The 21,609-nt window shown below is 43.8% G+C and overlaps 1 protein-coding gene across 1 annotated transcript in view; it reads right to left on the bottom strand.

Annotated features, from left to right (window-relative positions):
- Window positions 1-1,910: 1,910 nt before the first annotated feature.
- TMEM260 (transmembrane protein 260) overlaps window positions 1,911-21,609 on the bottom strand; it is a 37,747-nt gene continuing 18,048 nt past the window's right edge. Inside the window, exons 4-16 of the mRNA XM_054161689.1 lie at window positions 18,482-18,659; window positions 15,745-15,858; window positions 13,408-13,587; window positions 10,816-10,856; window positions 10,378-10,461; window positions 9,412-9,529; window positions 9,074-9,246; window positions 7,071-7,242; window positions 5,881-6,029; window positions 4,815-4,991; window positions 4,180-4,233; window positions 3,667-3,757; window positions 1,911-2,589 (exon numbers count right to left, since the gene is read on the bottom strand). Of these exons, the coding sequence (XP_054017664.1) occupies window positions 2,326-2,589; window positions 3,667-3,757; window positions 4,180-4,233; window positions 4,815-4,991; window positions 5,881-6,029; window positions 7,071-7,242; window positions 9,074-9,246; window positions 9,412-9,529; window positions 10,378-10,461; window positions 10,816-10,856; window positions 13,408-13,587; window positions 15,745-15,858; window positions 18,482-18,659 (1,795 nt within the window). The 3' untranslated portion in view covers window positions 1,911-2,325. The remainder of the gene's footprint in view (window positions 2,590-3,666; window positions 3,758-4,179; window positions 4,234-4,814; window positions 4,992-5,880; window positions 6,030-7,070; window positions 7,243-9,073; window positions 9,247-9,411; window positions 9,530-10,377; window positions 10,462-10,815; window positions 10,857-13,407; window positions 13,588-15,744; window positions 15,859-18,481; window positions 18,660-21,609) is intronic.

Genomic DNA, 21,609 nt, shown 5'->3' with positions numbered 1-21,609 from the left:
TCTGCTAGGCTGAAGGACTGATTTTGAGAAGGGAGAAGAAAGCCAGCCCTGAGAAAGCTGCACAGAGGAATGTATGATATTCCCCTGCTCTGGACAAACACTTCTGCAGGGACAGAGGAAAAGGAAGAGATTTAAGTGAGGCATAGTTAACCTGAAATGTAGTCAATTACAACACAAAGAGTTAAAATTACACCCCTGAACTGCTCCTCTTCCTTCTCTCCTCTCTTCTTTGTGGCTTTGCAACCCAGAAGCCGTAGTTTTCTTTCTTTTTACTGCTCATTTCTCATCTGCTGTTTGTACAGGGATTTTCTATAGAAGTAACAGGGGGAATTGCTATGGAAATCCTGCTATGAAAATAAATCAGATTGAGATGGGAGAAATATAAAGGATGTTATTTTGCAACTGGAGTTAGAGATTCCTAGATGGCAGCTTGATTTTTATACATTCAATGATTCAGTCTGGTAAATCAGCACTTGGAGAGAACAACAGAAATAGTCCACTCTTAAAAGGATCTATTGGGATTAGTAGCCACATGAGTCTCAATCTGCACCTATATGCACCTGCAACTACAGACCCACAGAGCATCCATGTGCAACACTTGTTCCTGCACACATCCCAAGCTGCTCTTCCAAGCCTCTGGGAAGCTTCCAGAGGTGCCACTTGATAACCTGATCTTTAGAGAAGGATTTCTTTCTTATCTGAAAATTTTGCTCGTTCAAATGAAGTCCTGGCTTGGCACCAATTTGTGTCCTACAAAATGCTGGGCTGAGATCTCACAGAACAAAGTATGAAAATTTAGATGAACCCAGCTTCCCAGAAACAATACCAGAGTTTTGTGTTTGTTTTAAGCCTTGGAAGTACATGTTAACTGACAGAAGTTTTGAAAAACATGCTATTCTATGCAATAAAAAAAACCCCAACCAACCAAACCAAGAAAACAAACAACAAAAACAAACATACCACAAAAAAAACCCCACACCAAACCCACAAAACCCCCCACAGACAAACAAGCAATAACCTAAACAGCTCAGCTCTTGTCAACCAAGTGGCTTGGATTTTGGAGTATTCTTAGAAGCAGGATGGATTTACACCCCATTCTTTCGGTTAAACTTCCTAATATCGCTAAAATTACAGTTCTAGCATCCCCTCTGCAAGGATGCAGCAGAGAAGAAAATCTTTATGGGCTTGCACGGAGAGAGGCCACAACACACATGCCACGAACAATGGGGAGAGTACTGTGCCAGGGGGCTGGCTTTTGTGTCTCCATCCAGGTTCTCAGCACCATGCTCCTTCTTCCCCAGGTGGAGGCAGTGCAGTAAATGCCACGCTGCTGCCTACAGAGTCATAGAATCATACATAGAATGGTTTGGAGTTGGAAGGGATCTCTAAAGGTCATATAATCCAACCCCTTCTATAGCAAGAAAGGACATTTTCAACTACTGCAGGTTGCTCAGAGCCCAGTCCAACCTGAGACCCGCAGTATTTCCAGGAATGGGGCATCTACCACCTTTCTGGGCAACCTGGGACAGTGTTTCACCACCCTCAACATGCATCTTTGCATCTAGTCTGAATCTCCCCTCTTCTAGTTTTAAACCATCACCCCTTGTTCCATCACAACAGGCCCTGCAAAGAAGTCTGTCCCCACTTTTCTCATAGGCCCACTTTAAGTACTGAAAGGCCCCAGTAAGATCTCCCTGGAGCTTTCTCTTTTTCAGGTTGAATAAAACCCCATCCCTGAAAAGCAAGGAAGGCAGAGAGCTGGGTCAGTTTTCACCTACTATCCCACATCAGGAGGACACTCCAGGGCACAGGCACAGCCAAGGAACAGTGAAGGATGAGGCTCCCACGAACAGCACCGTTCCATGAGTTTGTCCTGGTGGAAACCTCCCCACCCATGCCGCCCCGTGACCATAAAAACACACAGACACTGCACAGCTAAAGAAAAATGGGTGTTGAAAACCTCTTGGCTCAGGAGCAGAAGAAACATCTAAAGGCTAAATAAATTTTCTGCATCTATAAAGGATGCTGCATTCATTAACAAAAGATTCACAGGTCTCTTCTAAAAGATACCTGCTTTTTGAAAACCCAGTGTTTTATTTAATGATGAGCCTTGTTCCCCGCAAGAAACCCAACACAAACAGTTGATTTGGCAACAGCAATCACAATCCAAACACCAGTACGTTCCTAGGGAGGCAATCACACTTCATTTCCTCTCTGCTGTCACTTCTGTTGCTTTTTAAAACTGTTCTCACACCAGATTTCAAGTCCAGACTTCCAAACTATGGCACTTCAGCAGACAGGTGCAGGACTGAGGCACTACCCAGCTCACTCCCTCAGATCTTGTTTCATTTTCCTCAGCCCCTGCAGCTCTTTCTTCAGGTGCTTCACAGCCTGCAGAATGTCCTGCCGCTGGGGATCATCCTCTGCTTTCTCAATGTATAGAAGGAAATGTTTCACAGTTTCAGAGAGCAACACTTCAGGATCCACATCCACCCGATGGAGACGCAACATCCTCTCACAGGCAATGGCATAGTTTTTGTGCCAGTTCACTGGGTGATTTGGATGAGAGTTGACAATTTCTTTGTATGACTGTTAAAAGCACATGCACAAAAAAAAAAAGGGGGGGGGGAGGGAAAGAAAGGGGCAAATTAATTGAATGAAGGGGACCAACAGCTTGTAACAGTGCTTCAAAACTGCCCATAAAGGAACAGATGCTATTTAGATGTCCAAGACCAGAGCTGGAGCATTTCTGTAACTCCATGTTTGCTGTGCAATGTGAATAGAGTGAACCAGAAATCCAAGGGGGGGTGAAATGTTTCCCTTCCTACAGCAGCTGTTTGTTTAGGAACGTTACAGATGATGGTGATAACCCCACTGTGTATCATGCGTTGCCCCTAGTGAGGTGTTACACCAGCCTGGGGAAAAGAAAGAGATTCAGCTGCTGCGCCTGCTAAGATTTTTTTCTCAGTATTTCAGGAGATCAGGATATCCTCCACAGCACTTCAGCAGTCCATTGACAGGAGCAGGAATATTCACAAGCACAACAGCAGGCATGCACCTGAGAACTTTGCAGAACAACAAAGATAAGAGCAAAATGGGCAAGCATTGAAAGCAAACTATTTGCTGCCTCTTTGATGAAGTATGAAACAATCTTCTCTACTGTCAGACTTAAATTTTGGACATCTGCTGGCATCTCAGGCACTCCAGTATTTCCAGAGATACCTACATCAGCTTATGGGTGCTATTCTTGGGTGTGAGATGCAGCAGAATTCATTTGCAGTGAGAAGACTGTCAGTTTTGACACTTGCTGGCTTGGATGCATGACTGTGTAATGGTAGAGGGGACAAATGCAGAGAGGGGACTTCAGGACAAGTGATCTCCTGGCAGGGGCTTGGAGACTAGCACAGACAAGATAATTATAGCAAAAGCAGGGTGTCAACTGGTTAGCTTTGGTATCCTCTGTGACTGAGGGGGTAAGTAGGAATAGATAAAATCCCTGAACAAACCTCTTTGAATCTGCTATGCTCCCAGTTTGGATCAACAAGGGTGAATGCAGATTAGAGGACCTATATGGAGACACCATATTTCCATGGAGTCCAGAAATTCAAAAGGAAAAAAGAAGGATGGAGACTGCAGGGATAATTCATAACTAAATATCTGACTTACAGTGTATGCAAAAGTATAAAGTTGTGATTTCATTTCTGCAGTCACACTGGCAGTTTCTGCAAGGTCGAATATAAAGAAAGCTGTTTTCATCCTAGGAAAACAAGAAAAGCTTCCATATAACTTCTTAACATAACCAGCTCACATCACATAGTGATATACACCTTCAATAGGTCCATGGATGGGTCCATACACCAGCATCTCCATTTTGGTTGTTAGTGATAGAAAATTCTCTCCATGGCGTATTTTCTCACCCTGACTTCCAACTACCCTGTGCTCCTTCCTTCAAGATACTTTGAACAGAACCTTTTGGTGAACAAAACCACCACATTCCTGAAGGATCTGTTGGTGGCTATGCACCCTTCATCTCATCCTGCCAACCTTTTCCTTCTAAAGCTTGGCACACTTAGATCCAATAAGGCCATGCACCATCAAGCTGCTCGTTCTGCTGTGTGTTTCCATGCCACTGAGCTGGCATCACCCACTGGCTATTGGGAGGAAGCAAAGGAACATCACCTGGCTTGCCACATCTCCTCATTGGCAACAGCTTCCCAGGAAGAGGGCTGGAAACTAAATGAAAATGAGAATAAAATTCAGACAGTAGATCCATGTTGCTGTGTTTCATTCACCACGCAATCAACTCTTCTAACCCAGCCAACTACAGCTCTCCCAGGCAGAAGAAAACCTGTCATGAAGCCTGTGGCTCTGAGAAGAGGGAATTCAGCTGATCCTCACTCCTTCATAAAACTTCATTCCTCTCTCTCCATAGAAGGACCCTCCGGTATATCAGGTGTTTTACAGCATCCTAGCTACCCTCAAGCATGACAGATGCTTTTTACCATTCATTACAGTTCAGTCTATGAGATTTAAAGCTTCAGATACTCCAAGTCCTTAATGTTTTTTGACTCCTGGTAAAGTTTTAGGAATTGGGCCCAATATTTGACTAGAAACACCATCTCTGTTTTTAATGCTAATAAAAATACCCCATGTAGATTTATTGTATGTTCCAGAACACAAACCATTATTATGGCTCAAGTTTCATCTCTCTACATTTTTTCACATTTCATTTCTCTAACACTGCAATGGATGTGGGTATGCTGCTGGCAGAAGAACAATGAGCAGGAAGGAGCAGATTGGCCTCTGTCTCATACCTGCTGTAGTCTTCAGTCCAGTTATAGAGATTTTTTGTGAGATGAGTCCACTCTCCTGGGTCAAACACAACATCAGAAGGAACCAACTTCTCACATGTACCCCAAGGCCAGAGTGAATAGCTCCTTCTCCAGGTTGAGTCACCTTCATGAAGACCTATGCAGACAAACACTTCCTTACTGTCAAAAAAAAGCCAGAGAGAGCAATCATGAAGCCATGCCAGAGACCATGGGCTACCCCACCTGCCTGAACAAACCACACCCCCCACACCAGTGCAGACAACAGGTCTTAAGCAGCACATATCCTGTGGCACAGATGCCCATCCAGACCATTTCACATCAGAAAGGGGGCATGTCTTTGGGTCAATCTGCAAAACAGCAAGTGGATACCCCATCTAGCATTGCCAATCTTGTGTAGCCAGCACAGAAGACACATCCTCTCCCCTACAGTGGACCTCACAAGCATGCCAGAAGCCGTAGGAGAAGCCCGTTTCCTCCTGACAGCACTTGGCAATGCTCTTCTGCCTACCCACACTTGCCCAGGTCACCCTGCCTAGTCTAAAAGCAGATGCTATTCTTATTCATCTGAGTATCTAATCCTTTCTCCACTCTTACTAAGCTATTTTTATATGATGATTATTCCTGGAATACATTCATTCTATGCTAATCAGTTGGCCACAACGAAGGAGAAGCAGCAGCAATCTGCTCTCCAACCATCGTCATTTTGAGCACACAGGAACGTTCCCTTTTTTTGAGGTGATGAATTGTATCAACAACAAAATCACCAGTAAATACTCTCTGCCATCACCTTCTTATTTTTCCTTCCTAAAAAACCAAATCACCCTCACAACAACAGGCAACATTATATCCGGATGGAGTTACTTCTGCACAGATATTTGCTTTAATTGCAAAAATAATCTCACCACCAGGGAGGAACTCAGTAGAGAAAATTGATCTTTCGGATGCAGCACCAAGCTGTTCCATAAACAATTTCAAGAAAGGGGGGAAAAAAAAAAAAAAAAAGGTTGAAGATTTTATAAAAGCTGTTACATATGAAAGAAGTGCTTACTGTTTATTTACTTTGAGGAAACGATGGAGATTAAAAGTGAGTGTCCCATCAGGTAATACTCCTTCCACAGGATTCCACCGGTCCCCAGGAAAATAAACGTCAGGTAAATGCTTCGCCAGCTTGGGTAAATACCATTCGTAAGTCATCATCTACCACCAAAAATAGGAGCAAAATTAAAAGTATTTCACATCCAGAAGCTGTGGAAAATGGGTTCTGCAAGAAGAATGATTCTGTTTGCTTGGTAAGGTCACCTCTCTTTTCAGCAACTGACTGGGACCATACCACCAGAGCAGGCCACCAGCAGTTTCTGATCAGAGACACGGGGTCCTTTCCTGATGAGGGGGCAAAACTCTAAGGAAACACAAAATACCTGCTGCTGGTAAGAGACCCAAGAGGGCTTCGATTTGGTTAAATATGAGGAGTTGGATTTTGAGTTTTCCAACAAGTTACAAACTCTTGATGCAAAGTCTGCTCTGGTGGTGGAAGCATTAGCACTCTCTTACTGCTCTTACTTCTGTAAGAGGAGCTTTTCTACTCCACTTTCTCAGGAGAAAAAAAAGAAAGAGTGCAAATACCACCCGGGCACACACTGCACCTCTATTTTGATGTTAAAAGCTACAGGCAGAAATCTGCAAAACCACCTTTAGGGAGCTAAGATAAAAGAGGTGATGCAGAGAATCCCCGAAATGATAGACTTTTGGACTCTGATGATCTTGGAGGTCTTTTCCAACCTTTATGAGTTTATGAATGAGGATCATAAAGTCCATGGGAGTCACAGTCACATTGTCCATGGGGCAGCTACTGCCCTGCTGCCCTCCAGGTGGCTCCCAGACACCTGCTGGTGCCCCAACACCTGTATTTCAGGGCTACCACAGAAAACAGCAAGGACAAAGCTTTCTTAGCAAGGCAAACTTTATCCCTATGCACATCTGCCTATCTGCTATGTCAGAAGAACTTGGGCTTCCCCTTTTCTCCACCTGCTACAGATTCCCTGTTGGTTTTTTGGGCTTGAATCAGATTTGCACACCATGCTTCATCCCAGAACGACCCAGAACCCTTGAAAAAAAATATTAATCATGAGTTTCACTTGGACAGAGACCCCCACTGAGGACAGAGAGCAACAACTCAACTTCTACTTCCTATTTTTAAATCTGCCATTTGCCTCTTTTCATATTCCTTTCTGAACCTACCTCCTGGTCTACTAAGGTGATATCTGGCCTCATCCCCTCGCAATAATGAAGGTAACGAAGAGCATTCCCAGGTAAGTCTCCTCTTAGCAAGATGACTGCATCCATTGGCATAGAGGACAGCAGATTCCTTGCAAACTTATCAACAATGTAGTTGTTGCTCTGATCACAAGTGCTTAAGAGAACAGATAAACAGTATTTTAAAATTTGACATTTGAATGGCTTTGACTATCCTCAGAAGAATTTTGTGCAACAGGCATCCATAGGGGAAGCCCACCCTGGCAAGATCTCTCTGAAAACCATTATCTCCACTTACAGAGAAACTAAGGTACAGAAAACCTTGAGTCCTGTGTCCAGTTCTGGGCCTGTCAGTTTAGGAAAGATGTTGACTTGCTTGTACATGTCCAAAGAAGGGCAACAAAGTTGGTGAGGGGTTTGGAATACAAGCCCTATGAGGAGAGGCTGAGGGAGATGGGGTTGCTTAGTCTGGAGAAGAGGAGGCTCAGGGGAGACCTCATTGCTCTCTACAACTACCTCAAGGGAGGTTGTAGACAGGCAGGGGCTGGTCTCTTCTCCCAGGCAACCAGCACCAGAACAAGAGGACACAGTCTCAAGCTGCACCAGTGCAGGGTTAGACAGGATGTTAAGAAGAAATTCTTCATAGAGAGTGATTGCCCATTGGAATGGGCTGCCTGGGGAGATGGTGGAGTCACCATCATTGGAGGTGTTTAGGAGGAGACTTGATGGGGTGCTTGGTGCCATGGTTTAGTTGATTAGGTTGTGTTGGATGATGGGTTGGACTTGATGATCTTGACAGTCTCTTCCAACCTGGTCTATTCTATTCTATTCTATTCTATTCTATTCTATTCTATTCTATTCTATTCTATTCTATTCTATTCTATTCTATTCTATTTGGGGTCCTTGGTGCCATGGGTTAATTGTTTAGGTGGTGTTGGATTGGTTGATGGGTTGGACGCGATGATCTTGAAGGTCTCTTCCAACCTGGTTTATTCTATGTATCCTATCCTATCCTATCCTATCCTATCCTATCCTATCCTATCCTATCCTATCCTATCCTATCCTATCCTATCCTAAATGAAGCATTTAGACTCAGTCTCCCCAGAAATCAGCACCAGAGACACAGGTCACTACAGTTTTGCCAAAATACACACTTACTGAACATCTTCACCGTAACTCTGATTTTGTTCTTGGGCTAAAACTAAAGACCTAAAGTGCCAGTGCAACGATGGGTCTGCAAAGCACTTGAAATCCTCCCCATCTTTCAATTAAGCACTAAAAAAAGCAAGTTTTTGTAGCATCAGGTAGATGTAGATTTACATTACCTGAGATTAAATCCTTTTTGTTACACAGTCACATGTTGCACAAACTCCAAGTATAGACTTAAGAAAGGGACACTTCATCACATGGCACAAGACGTGAGCCTTGAGAAAAGATGTGTGCAAAAAGGATTTATGAAGTTCTGTGTGTTCTACACTTCACCAGTGGGTCAACCTTTACCTAAGCATTCTACCCCGATCCCTATCCAAGCCACTGCAGAGTCTTTGGTCTGGTTATGGGATAAGGAAGCCTTGCACTGCAGAGAAAACTCTTTAAAAAAAGGAAAAAGAAATAAGAGAAACACCAGGTCCCAAGGAAAGATGATGCAAAGCAAGGGAACGAGAAAGTGACTGTTCAAGTCAAATTAATTCTGCAAACCTCCTTAGGAAATAAAGCACAGATTTACGAGTTTCTTTCATTACAAGTTTATGTATCTACAGAGCTTTCTTCCTTCAGCCTACGTGACACCTCCATTTACAGCCTGAAGTTGGTGCTCGGTGAGGGAGATGAAAGGTGGGATGTGTAAAAACGCTTTTTCTACTTCAAGGCAACAAGAGAAACCTCCCAGCAGATGTGTGTGTGGTGGGGTTCTAGAATCACCTTGACTGGACAGCAGTGCCACAGTCACAAGAGGCTGCATCAAGACACATTTCCATGGGAATTGTTACCTGTAATTTGCCCACACTTGGGAAGAGACAAGAGTGAGAGCAGAAAGCCACTCCAGCCATGGCAGAACTCGACTGCCCTCCAGCACAGCACTTCCAACTGAGATGAGTGTAGCCAGCCCCAGCCCTGCCAGCACGGCCACCACAGCACTGCTCTGCAGCCAGAATCGCTCCACCTAGGAGACAAAATCCCACAGACTATTTCTGTTTCCCCAGCTAGAGAAATAGCTGCATTTCTGCACCTTACACAGCTTCAAAACAGCCTCCTGCTCCAAATTAGGTGGTTTTAAGGCTTCTTGCAAAATCAAACAGGCCAGAGCAATTTTTGGAGTGCAACTTACCACGCCCAGAAACAGAGGTTTTGTAATATCCAAATTTGCCCTCCATGCAAAGAAAAGGGAATAAAGACAGAGCATTCCAGCAAAGAGCCAGATCACAGATGATTTCTCCTGTTTTGTCCTGTTAAAACAAACAAAGTAGCTCTTGAGTGGCATGATCAAATAGGAGACTAAGGTTCTACGTGCTTGCAAATGACCACCACTCTGTAAACCTAAAGGTATTAAATACAACGAGCTGCTGAGCCTTTTTGTGCCTTTGCAATTGTAATGGTTTAAACCAGAACAAAATGGGTCAAACCAAACCAGCTGGTTAACCTATTTCTATTTTCCCAAGACAGAAGTGAGGGGAAACCACACAAAACTCAGGGTTGACATAAAAAGAAAAGAGTTTAATATAATCATGATGCATAATTCCCATCGCTAATAATCTAATTAATCTAATAATACAATGCGTGATTACCTTAGCCTATCTGCAGAAGCAGCACAGGGAAATACAGTGAAAAACCCAGCATAAAACAGAAAACCCAAACCAGCAGCTATCTGACTCCCACTCATTCTGCCACCATGCTTGCAGAAAAGAACCAACACCCAAGAAGCCAGAACCCAGAAGCAGCAACCAGAACAGGAAGCCTCCCATGTTGCAATCTGAACTTCAAGCCCCACAATATTTTGCTCCAGTTAGCACTTTCATTTCTGAAGCTGGCATGACTGCAGCAGGGTATGAGTAATAGCAGCAGATTCAACTCAATCCATGACATGAAACTTGTCTTCAAAGCACAGAACCATCAGGATTTCAAGATTTTTAAGCCTGCCATCTACAAACCCACAGGGTTATCAGGAGCAAGAATATTTTGCTCTTAATTAACAGGTAGCCACAGACAATTGCTGAACATTTTTGAACAGCAAGCAGAAGGCAGAGAAAGCTGCATTCTAAAATGTGCACATAGGAGCAAATCTTCTCCAACTTACGGCAGCACTGTGCTCAGGCAGGCCATGAGTGCCAGGGCAAGGACGGGAAGGGAGAGCTCTGACTTCATCTGTGCCAGCTGGAAACTGTGGAGAAATGTATGCGTGGATGTGACATTCCCAAATCACAGCCTTGCACTCAAAAGTGTCAAGAGAAGCAGGGAATAAGCACAATGTATGTTATTCCCATTCTGCTCTGATAAAATCTACCAGAAATGGGAATGAGCTTGGTTTACATGTCAAGATTTCGAAAGAAAAATCACTGGGGAGGGGGTCCAGCATTTTTCCTTTTGATGGGGAAGAAACATGGACAGGTATGCTGTCCCTGTGTCAGCTCTGGACCAAGCTGAGGAAAGGCAGGACAGGAGCACCTGTGGTCAAAAAGACAGCAGCAGCAACATGATTTTCCCCACTAAAAGGCACAGTGAAGATTTTACTCACACCAGCACCTCTTTCATACTGGATCCTGTCTCAGACTTGGCCTAGATTTAAAAGAAAGAAAATTCATAAGAAACCCACTCTAATGGTCATAACACTGGGACAAGTATGTCTTTTCATTTACTGCCTGCAGAGCCCTTAAGAACACAGGGCTCCTCAAAACCCATTCAGGTGTTACTCCAAGGCGGTCACAGGGAACAGAAATTGCTTAAACAACAAAAAAACAGCAATTTCTACTAAAGCTTTCACTGCAAGATGTCCTCCCATGTTCTTGTTTTACATTATGCCTCTGTGCAGGGTTTACCACCTGGGTAAGTATTTTTTCAAGGTGCTACCAACCTATTGCCCTGTGACTCAAGCATGTCATAAGATTTAGCTATGATCTCTGCCATGTCATTGAATCATTTAGGTTGGAAAAGATCATTGAGTTCAACTGTTAACCCAGAACTGTGAAGTCCATCTCTAAACCACATGTCTCAGCACCACATCTACACAGCTTTTAAATAGGTCCAGGGATGGTGACTTCACCACTTCCCTGGGCAACCTGTTCAAGGGCTTGACAACTCTTACAGTGAAGAAATTTTTCCTAATATCCAACCTAAATGTCCACTGGCACAACATGAGGATGTTTCCTCTCATTCTATATATGCACAATTATTTTCTAGGAAATCTCCCCACAGCCTGAGATGAGCACATGGGCCTCAATTCCTGCTTGCTTACCAGACTCACCCTTTTCCCCTCTGCCCTGACTGAGGCAAAGCTGTATGAGATTTATATGAGATACAGAAGAATTTTTATTGCAGGGACTTGCAATCCATGGGAAAGTCTGGGAAAGAAGACAGGCTCAGTACAGGTAAGAAATTACCTTCATAGGTTTTTGTTGGGAAAGTGGTAGCTACCAGATAAGAGATAAGCCAAACAGACCCAGGAGGTCTGAAAGGAATATTGAATCTCAATAAAAATGGGACAGTTAATTGCATTCAAGATTTAACTAAACAATGAAAGCATTAGAGGATGGTGAGCCAGCCCACAGCTCCTGAAGCACCACTGCTACCTCTCTGCTTCTTCCAAAGCTTCACCTTGCTGGCAGCTGATGGCTTCTGACCCAAAACATATCCCTCACAGGAGGTGGTATTTCTGATCCCTGGCTTATAGGTGGAATTCTCTAGGTTCTTTTTTCGGTGTTGTTGTTTTTTTTTTACTCTGCCTAGTCTTAAAACAGAGCCATAGGATGCAAGGGCTGCCCGTCCCATCCAGACAGGGCTCTGGCATTAATCCAACTGGCATCAGGACCAAACGCTTGGATTTTGCTGCGTTTATTGCTCCTGCTTCAGACAAGTTCATCCTAAATGTGATTTGTGGTGTAGGATTACATGCAGTCCATCCCTAAGCCTCCTGAACATCAACTTGAATTCATCACATTTGATGGAGAAAGGAGTTAAAGGATTTGCATGCCTTGGTATTGCTCTGCCCAATGGAGTCACATTCTCAGGAGATGGCTGGGAATAGGACAACAGGGGAAATCTCAGGAGTCCATCAGAGGGTCAACCTTCTCTCTGTAGGATTTTGGAAAGAGTATGTGGCAGTAACAGGAATTATCAAATCTTTTGCCTCACATCCTACAGCCAAGGCTCTTCCAGAAGGCTGTAATAGAACAGCAACAGTGGTCACTATGTTCTGTGGCTGGATGCAGGGGCTTCAGGACTCTAAGGAGTGACACAATGTGTAAACCATGCCTCTTTCTCTTTTTCCTCCCAGTGGTGCCACTTCCCAGCCACCTGAAATCTCTGAAGCGGGAAGGATTGAAGGAGTGCTTAGCGCTGGCCTCCCTTGGTTGACCAGAGCAGATGCAAACCCTATGCTGTGCAAGCAACCCAAGGCAGAGGTTTGGGTTGAACGTTGCAGAAATTTCTTTGCTGAACGGGTTATCAAGTCCTGCAACAGGCCGCTCAGGGAAGTGGTGGAGTCACAATCCTTGGACAAATTTAGAAGACATGTCAATGTGGTGCTGAGGGACACGGCAGTGCTGGAATAACAGTTTGACTTGATGATCTTAAAGGTCTCTTCCAATCAAAACTATTCTATGCAATACTTCCCTCCCTTAGCAAGAGCACAGATCTCTCAATAACTCACACCAGAGGTCTCTGAGACCCCTCAAATCTACCACTGATATAAATTCAGTATTAGTAAGAAGTAAGTTAAGAAGAATCTTTTTTAAAGGTACAGCAATGAAAACTGCTTGTGACCTTTTACAGTAGATTACTTGGAAAAAAAATAATAATTTGTCTTATAACAAGAACACCACAAAATCAATGTCACCATCATCCTCCTTGGGATCTTACAAATATGAGACACTTGTACAGCTCCCAGTAAATAATAGTGCTCACCCTATAAAGGCAAAGAGAATTATTTCTGTGCTTTCCCAGCCATGTGATTCATTCCCAGACAACCTGACAGATCAGAAGGTCAAAAATCAGAAATCATTTTTTAAAGAAAACATCTTCCAATTTCTAAGCCATTAATCCTCACATATAGAAAGGTTCTGCTGTTGCATAAGTTAAAAAGAAAGTAATTTAGAAAATGACCCTTATTTACCAGATTGAATGTCCCATATTCTTCCCTGAGAAAGTGGGTCAAAAATCCTTGAAAAGTCGTCTGGTCTCCCCATGTCCATCGGGCTCGATTGAGGTAGGACGAAGCCGGAAGATAGAGATAAGGCAGCAAACCAGCCAAGAAGCATAAACCCAACTTCAGCAAATGGCCTGGGGACAATTCCTGCACCAAAATGTGTCATATTGCATAACAACGTTTATTTTAGTTTAATCACGCTGGAACTTCAAGAACAGATAAAGAAGGAAAAAAAACCAACCCCAAACATCAAATATATTTACACAGAGCTGATCTCTCAATTTATAGTAAGTCCCTACAAAATGCTATGTTAAACCTCACGATTTTGTGGATTACTAGGAAACTGCATCAAACTGATCTCCTTTGCATGGCAGGGTGAAATTTAAGTGAAGCAAATAATATTAGCTAGGACTCATGAGTATCATACTCATTGCATCTTTCACATTTAAATCATGGCATGACATGCATAGATGGCTGAAGCACTGCAAGGCTGAGATAACCCACTTTGCAGCGATTAAGAGTTGGCTGGTATTCCATCTGGCAAAATAAAATAAATAAATAATAAAATGCTGCTCCAGTGCAACTAGACACATCATCACCATCATCAGGAGGCAGTTTTGCCATCTACTTCATCGTGATTGCGCTGGCTCAATTGGATAGGCCAACTTTTGGGGTGGGATTTTCAAGACTGCCTAAGGGGTCAGGAAGACAAGACTTTCAAAGGGCCTTCTGTGCCTAACTCCTTTAAGTGCTTTGGAAAATCCCACCCTAGAATATTGCACGCTTGCTTTATCGTTAGCCCCTGCCCTGTCAATCAAAGCACTTGGGGTTACGGGGAAGAGGCACCACTCAGAGTGATGATCTGCAGAGCAGAAACAGTAGCTTGGGAATGGTGGTGGCCACAGTCACTTCAGAAGAAAGATGGCTCTTTTTTACTTAAAAAGGCACTGTTTTCCATCAAATGTCCTTCTTATTCGGTGGTCTTCTGCAGCAAGCACCACTAGGCTAAGAAAGTTATGCTGGCACAGGATTGTCCTTGCTGGAAATGACACAAGGTCTCTCTGGGCCTCCTTGGTTAAAAAAGAAAAAAGCTTTACTTAAGGCACACAAATATATTGCAGAAGTAAGTCTTCATTGTGTTAAAGGAAAGATATAGTCAGAAAATGGTTTGTGGGAGATGCTGAACAGATTTTGGACCAATCTTGTCCAAGCTGCATCTCATCTCCTGCACCTCACGTGCTTCAGTCCAGGCTTAGTCATACCATGTGCCATTACCCAGAATCACATCAGATTTATTAGGTTAAGGGTGGTCAAATACAGACAGGACTGGTTCACCAAAAAACTGCCCAACTGTCACCTTCAGATGGGCAAAAGAGAGAAAGGAGGAGTAGATGGAGGCTTCTCAGAGCCACTTACAAAGTGACCAGACCATTTGCAGCACTGAGATGTGCAGCTGTTCTGGGGATGCAGAGGAATTTCTACAACATGTCTATGTCCAGCTTCATGCAATGACCGCCTATGGAAGACAAGAGCATTGCAGGGCCCCTGGATGCCATACAAGAGCCTCATCCAGATGGATGCACATCATCTTTATAAGCCAGGAATGCAAAAAGTTGTTTTCACCTCTTACAAAATGAGTGAATTTAATAAAGAGGTGTGGAAAGAAAGACATCCTGAGAGTAAGATCTCTGGTAGGAGATGAAAAGGACATATTTGACTGGATGAGGGGCTTGCTGCTTCACCAAAGGCCAGCCTTCCTTTGGTCTTTTCCAGCTGGCACATGCAGAATGCTCTTCACCTGAGAGCTGATCCCTTGTAGGACTCAAGAATCCTGGCTGCATCAGAGCTGGAGGCCACCAAGCTTACAACATCTCAAGGAGATGCTGAAGGGGACTTCCCCATAAAGACAAGCCTCTCCATGATTCTTGCTGTACTGCCCATTCAGGCTGCAACTTCAACTACCAACAGCAGGGAACAAACATACAGAAACTCACCCCCAAGCTAAGTTGATGGCATGAGAAAGCCAGTGCCATCAGCCAGAAGAAGGAGCACACACCTGTGACTTCTCACCAACAGACACTAATCTGCTTTCATATTTGGTGGGTCATTGAATGTGCTCTGATTTCCTGCATGCTGAGCAGTTTTTAGCTTTAATTATCAGTGGACTGCAGTGGGGCATGACCAACTATTTTAGACAGACCACTGGATGTTTGTACATCCACAGAGAAGTGGCTCAAGTGCTTTGAAAGAAGAATTACTCACTGTCTTACCAAACCAAGAGATGCAGGTCAGGAAAATACATACCCTCTTCCTGAAGAGCCTGGAGAGAACCCAAGGCACAATACAAGCAACATAAAGCACTATCGTGTGCTGGTTGCAGAAGCTGAGCCCACAGCAAAAGGCACCAAGTTTAGAGATCTGAAAGGAGAAAAAACAAACAAACAAACAATACATTCACAATTACTCTACAGTTTGCAAAAGAGCTCCAGTGCAGCCCCACACTTACTGGAGAAAGGCAAATAGATGGGTCAGCACTGGTCATTGTAACACAGAAAACACAGGCTGCTTTTGATTATTTTCAGGGAGATTTCATTTGTTTAACAGAAAGTCCTATTTTAAAAGTGTCCAGCACAACTGGTACATCTCCATATATGTCATAATCACACACAGAGATAATGATGGGATGTGAACCAGTTCTTGAACCTCTGCTACACAGGAGACTGCCCAGTAGTCAGCTCTGAATGATGCAAAGTTTTCAGAAGCCAGACCTTAAAATCAGATTCATAGAATGATTTGAGTTTGAAAGGACCTTTAAGATCATCTATTTCCAACCTCCCTGCCATGGGTGGGGACACCTCCCACTAGACCACGGTGCTCAAGGTCCCATCCAGCCTGACCTTGAACACCTCCTGGGAGGGGGTATCCACAGCTTCCCTAGGTAACCTGTTCCAGTGTCTCACCACCCTCACTGTAAATAATTCCTTCCTAATATCCAGTCTAGATCTCCCCTCTTCCAGATTCAATCCATTCCTCTCATTCTATCACTACAAGCTCTTGAAAAAAGTCCCTCCCTAGCTTTCTCATAGGCCCCCTTCATAATAATGCCATTTTGCACAGAGACCTCAATTTACATACCAGGAATGATTTTTAACTCTTCTTCAGGTAGAGAGGGATAAACTCAGGGCTATGTGAAGTTCCTAAGCAAAGGGAATTAAATGTGATATTCCTCATTAGTCTAAAAGCTCATTTTCAAGCACCTTTGAAAGAGTTTTCTGATAAAACAGGTAGCATACCCAGACTATGCAGCCTGGTGCAAGGCATTTCTGGTACTCCTTGAGGATTATTCACAGGTTCCTTATTGTCACCAACTCTGGTTGATGCTAATAAAAACTTCTTTCTGCCCCATACTCTCTCTGACCCAACACCATCGGCCCAGGACAAGGCTATAACAGCAATTCTATATAGAAACCTTGGGTCATTGCTACATATACCTCTGAATTTTCCTCCTCCTCCATCACCACTGGCCTCTTGATCCATGTTAGAACCTGAAGCCCTAGGGCAGCCCCTCAGTAGAAAAAAGCCATCAGAGTCTCACAGACATTGTTGGGCAGGGGCACATAACCCATCCTCACCTCTCCAGGCATCCCCAAGGAGGACAGCAATTTCAGCTGTCATCAGAGCATTGCCTCTGTATATTTCAGGCACTAGTGAGACTGGCTGTGAGTTGCAAACACTTGGCTTGACATGGTGATAGGATCACAGGCTAGTTTTTAACTGACTAGCCACCATTCAAAGTTGGATGCTGGCTTGCAATGGAAACACCTTCCGTAACTTTTGAAAACTATTTGTGGACATCAGAGCTGCCCCATGAGACTCAGAACAATCTCAGTAACTTTTCAAGTACACTGATGAACTCCAAGCACACCTCTGAAGACGTCTGCATGGCCATCTGATTTATGACAAGTGCTGTGAGCTTGCTGTTAGCATCCTGGCTTCAACGCATGGGATGCCAGACACCTCACAAACATTGAAACAGGCTCCTTCAAGGCTTCTGAAAATCCCATTGGAAACTGGGCACAGGAAACAAGGTTGGAAAATGCCCAACTCCATCTTCATGGAGTTCAAATTGTAGGGGTCTTGGGACAGCACTCATCAGAAAAAAAAAAAATCCAATGGTGAAAGAAGGTCTCTCTAACCACTGATAAAACATGTTATTTGAGAACTCATGAAGCTGAGTAAACTACCACTGCAGATTCCTGAAATTCTAGCCTAGCCTGACAAAAATCCCTTTATTCACACAATTTACAGGAGTCACAGCAGGCAAGTCTGTGAGAGGAGAAGAGATCAGATGTTCAGGCAAACAGACGTAGAAAGAACAAGGCTGCAGAGGAAAAACATCATTTGGCTGCCTATTCTGCTTATAAAGTAGAGAATATAGCATGAAATGTAAAGTCTCTGCATTCAACAATGCCATTATTTCAGGGGCACATTTAATTTCGAAAGAAGAACTGACTGAAAATTTGGTTGCTTCTGTATTGTTTTTCTTTTGTTGTTGGGGTTCTGCATTTTTGTTTTCCCCAAAGAAACCTGGGGTTATGATCAGTTGAAGTTTTCTGTAAAATAGATCTATTCACCCCAAGGAAAAAGATCAATTCTGAAAATACAAATTTGCACACCCACACCCTAGTTTGAGCCTTTTATGCAGGAAACCAAACTTAGTACTAAAAGATTCATAGGAAAATTATTTTGGTTTTCCTGTTTCCACCCCCTGAGGACTAAACAAACCAACCCCAAACCCATCCAATAGGTCCCAACTCAACCCTTAGGCCAAGTGGACAGGTTTATCAATGTTTGGCACTTTTGAACATCCAGGTAGGGCAGGGATGGACAGCACCCACCACAGGTGCTGAGCCCAGTCCCCAGATTTCACTTTTATTTAAACAAAACGAAGTCAGCACTAAATGAAGAGAAAATTAAACAGATGCACGATAACTAACTGAAAAAAATAAAATAACTATTCACTTTGCTTCAGATGTTTTACCTTTGATCTCTCTTTTGCAGTGGGTGCCTCCTCAAAATGCACGGTGAGAGCCATCAGCAGCCCCACAAACAGATTGTTTAAGCTAAAAACCTCCGCCACGATGGACCACTGCCATGTTAGACGAGAAAATGAAAACACCCCCGCAGCAAGGATTCCTCCAGCATATGAGCCAGAAAGCCTGCAAACACAGATAACATGAAATCTTCTTTTCCAACAAAAAAGAGCCTACTTTATTGTCCTTTTTTTTTTTTTCCTTAATTTTTTTCCCTCTTTTTAAACATACTGTAGCAGCAGCAATGATGACTGTCACCCAGCACCCTGCCAAAACATTATATGGTTAATACCTTCCTAATAATTTCTTTGCATTGAATTGCAATGAGGAAGTGCAGGCATTAGCCAGCCTGTCTCCTTGCCAGCCACCCAACACCAAAGAGTCAGCTTCTTCTTACAAGCACCATGAAAACTTCCAGTATTGAATTTGGTCCAGAAGCCCTGATGAGCAATGGCCCAGCAGGTCATGGTATGCCGAGCCAGGGAGTCACGCCTCTAATGGGATACTTTCTGCTGGAGGAGATGCCAGCAAGGGTGCAGCCTTAAATTCATCAAGGCATTGAATAAAGACTGGATTAGAGATATTCATGATGGACAGCATTAGCAGAGCTTTCCTGGGGGGAGGTGTTTAGTGTCTGAAGAGTGGGTGAGTATTGCAGCACCCATGGTCCTGGCAGGGAGAGCTGCCCACCAGGGTCCAGAGCAGGGAAAATGGGTGCTAGCAAGCAGGAAGGAGTGGAGGATACAGGTGAAGCACCCACTGCTGGGATGGCTGCAAGCCAAAAAGCTGGATACCTCTATGATTCCCAGAGGCACACGGTCCTCATGGAGCCACCTGCTCAACTCAGCCAGATGCTGCAGCCAAGGTGGGATTTTGCCCAGGAAACACCTATTCTGCAACTGTGGCTCTTCCCACCCAGGTGCACTGGGTGCAGCTCTGATTCTGCCTGTTTGGAAGATGTCCCTTTCAGGAAGCCATCCTGAAAAGATGCCATGTAAAGCACACAACCAGCTCAGTTACACCTTATCCAAAGACAGAAACAGCTGTGGCTATGATCAAAGCTCCTCTCCAAGAATTCACCATCCTGCTGTGAGACTAAACCACCACAAAGTAGGTATTTTCTAATCCCACCGCAGGTACACACACTTCCATTTAGCCCTAAAGTTTCCAGGTTTAAACCAAAAAAGATGACAAGCTATCCAACTATTTCATCAAGCTACCCATGTGATTTGCTCCTCAGCACTGGCCATACCCTCTAGCACAGCCAAACTCCCCAGGTGGCTTGTTTTGCCCATCAGGGTCTGGAGAGCGGATATCCACATGGAACTTGCTTATCAGGTTCTTCATATAACTCTTGGATAAACAGAGACCAAGGAAACAAAATCTACTGTCTCTACAGAAAGAGATGAGTGCTGGCGGAGCACACTCTAGCAAGGGCTCCTCTCCTTGGTTATGCTTCCTTTTCACCTTCCCAAAACAACTGCAGCTCAGTCAGCCTATTTCTGTAGATAAGCGAAGTCCAAAGAGAGAGTTGTGTAGTCAGAACAGGAATTTTTAATCTATTAAAAATGGGAAGCATGGGGAGGAGAAGACTGGGATACAGACTTGGGAACATGAGGTTCCAAATTCCTCCTGCCACAGACATTGGACATACTGGATGGTCTGGGCCAAGGCACTCCACTGGTATTGCTCCAGGTATCTGCAAAACAGGACCAATGATTTTTATCTCCTTTGTAAAGCATTTTGAGATCTATGCCTGCAGGAGGTAGCTGGAGGGCAAGAAGCAAGGCAGTTCAGTTAACACTAAGGAAAAAGAAACCATCTCTCAGGTGTCTGAAGACAGAGCAAGACAAGCTCAGGGTGACACAGAGCTTCAGCATCAAGATTGTAGGAAGGGGTCATGAAAAATCAATGGAATGAAAAAAAGTCTGAAGATTCCCAGCTGAAAGCAGGTGAGACTGTTTCAGCCCAAATCTGTGTCTGCAAAGTATCCTATAAGCTTCTGAAGAAAGGTGAGGTGGAAAGGTGATGTGGAGCCTCTTCTGTAGCAAATCAGGCAAACTACCAGTATCTATTGCTGGGCTCACTAATGCATGCCACCATGGTGGATGCTCCCAATGTCTAAACCTCAGTTCAACAGGTCAAAAATTTCATATTTGGTGTGAAATACTGCAAGGCAAGATCTGTCACTCAATTCATTAATACAATGTTCCAAAATCATACTATGTCTGCTGAAAAGGCTTTCACAGGCATAAATACTGCTCCATTGGTTTTGCTACCATGCCAGCTCAACCACTAGCTCATGTCCCCCAAGGGAAAGGTGGGACACACACAACCTGTCTGGCAGTTCTCAGCCTCAAGGGCTCTGGTTATGCTCTCTTCTTTCTTGTTACTAGAAAGACCATAGAATCATTTTGGCTGGAAGAGACCTTCAAGATCATCAAGCCCAAATGTTAACCTGGCATTGGCAGGACACCAGTAAACCATATCCCTATGCACCACATTTACATATCTCGCAAATCCCTCCAGGGATGATGACACCACCACTGCCTTGGCAGCCTGTTCCAGGGCTTTCTTGGTGAAGAAATTTTTCTTAATGTCTAGCCTAAACATCCCCTGGGACAATTTGAGGTTGTTTCCTCTTGTCCTGTCACTAAGATGTGGTGCACAAATAGGGAAATGAAAGATGTGATGGAGCTTGCAGGGGTGATTTCTGCTCAGGAAAGGCCAGTAGGATCATGTGAGATCCCCAGGCCACAAACCCTACTACACAACATCCCCAAGTTTTGACTAAAGCCTTTAAACACCATGAACTTTCAGTTATAAACAACTTTACAAGTCTCTTTTAATTTCTTGCAGGGAAATAAGGTGAAAAAAGGTAAAACAATCTTCCTGTAAATCTTTTGGATGAAAAGCAGCATTTTAGGCAAACATCTCAATCATTCACCAATTCTCCATGTCTTTCCCAGGAAAGACTCGAGTGTATCATTAGAGTTCAAGCAAGATGAAAGCAATCCTGTCCTCTTGATAAAAAGTCTCAAACATATGAGTCAAGTTTTATGAAATAAGGCTTAAG

This window comes from Dryobates pubescens, chromosome 5, assembly GCF_014839835.1.
Source record: "Dryobates pubescens isolate bDryPub1 chromosome 5, bDryPub1.pri, whole genome shotgun sequence".
NCBI lineage: Eukaryota > Metazoa > Chordata > Aves > Piciformes > Picidae > Dryobates > Dryobates pubescens.
Note: the sequence above shows the minus strand (reverse complement) of the source record. Positions and strands in the feature narration are given on the sequence as shown.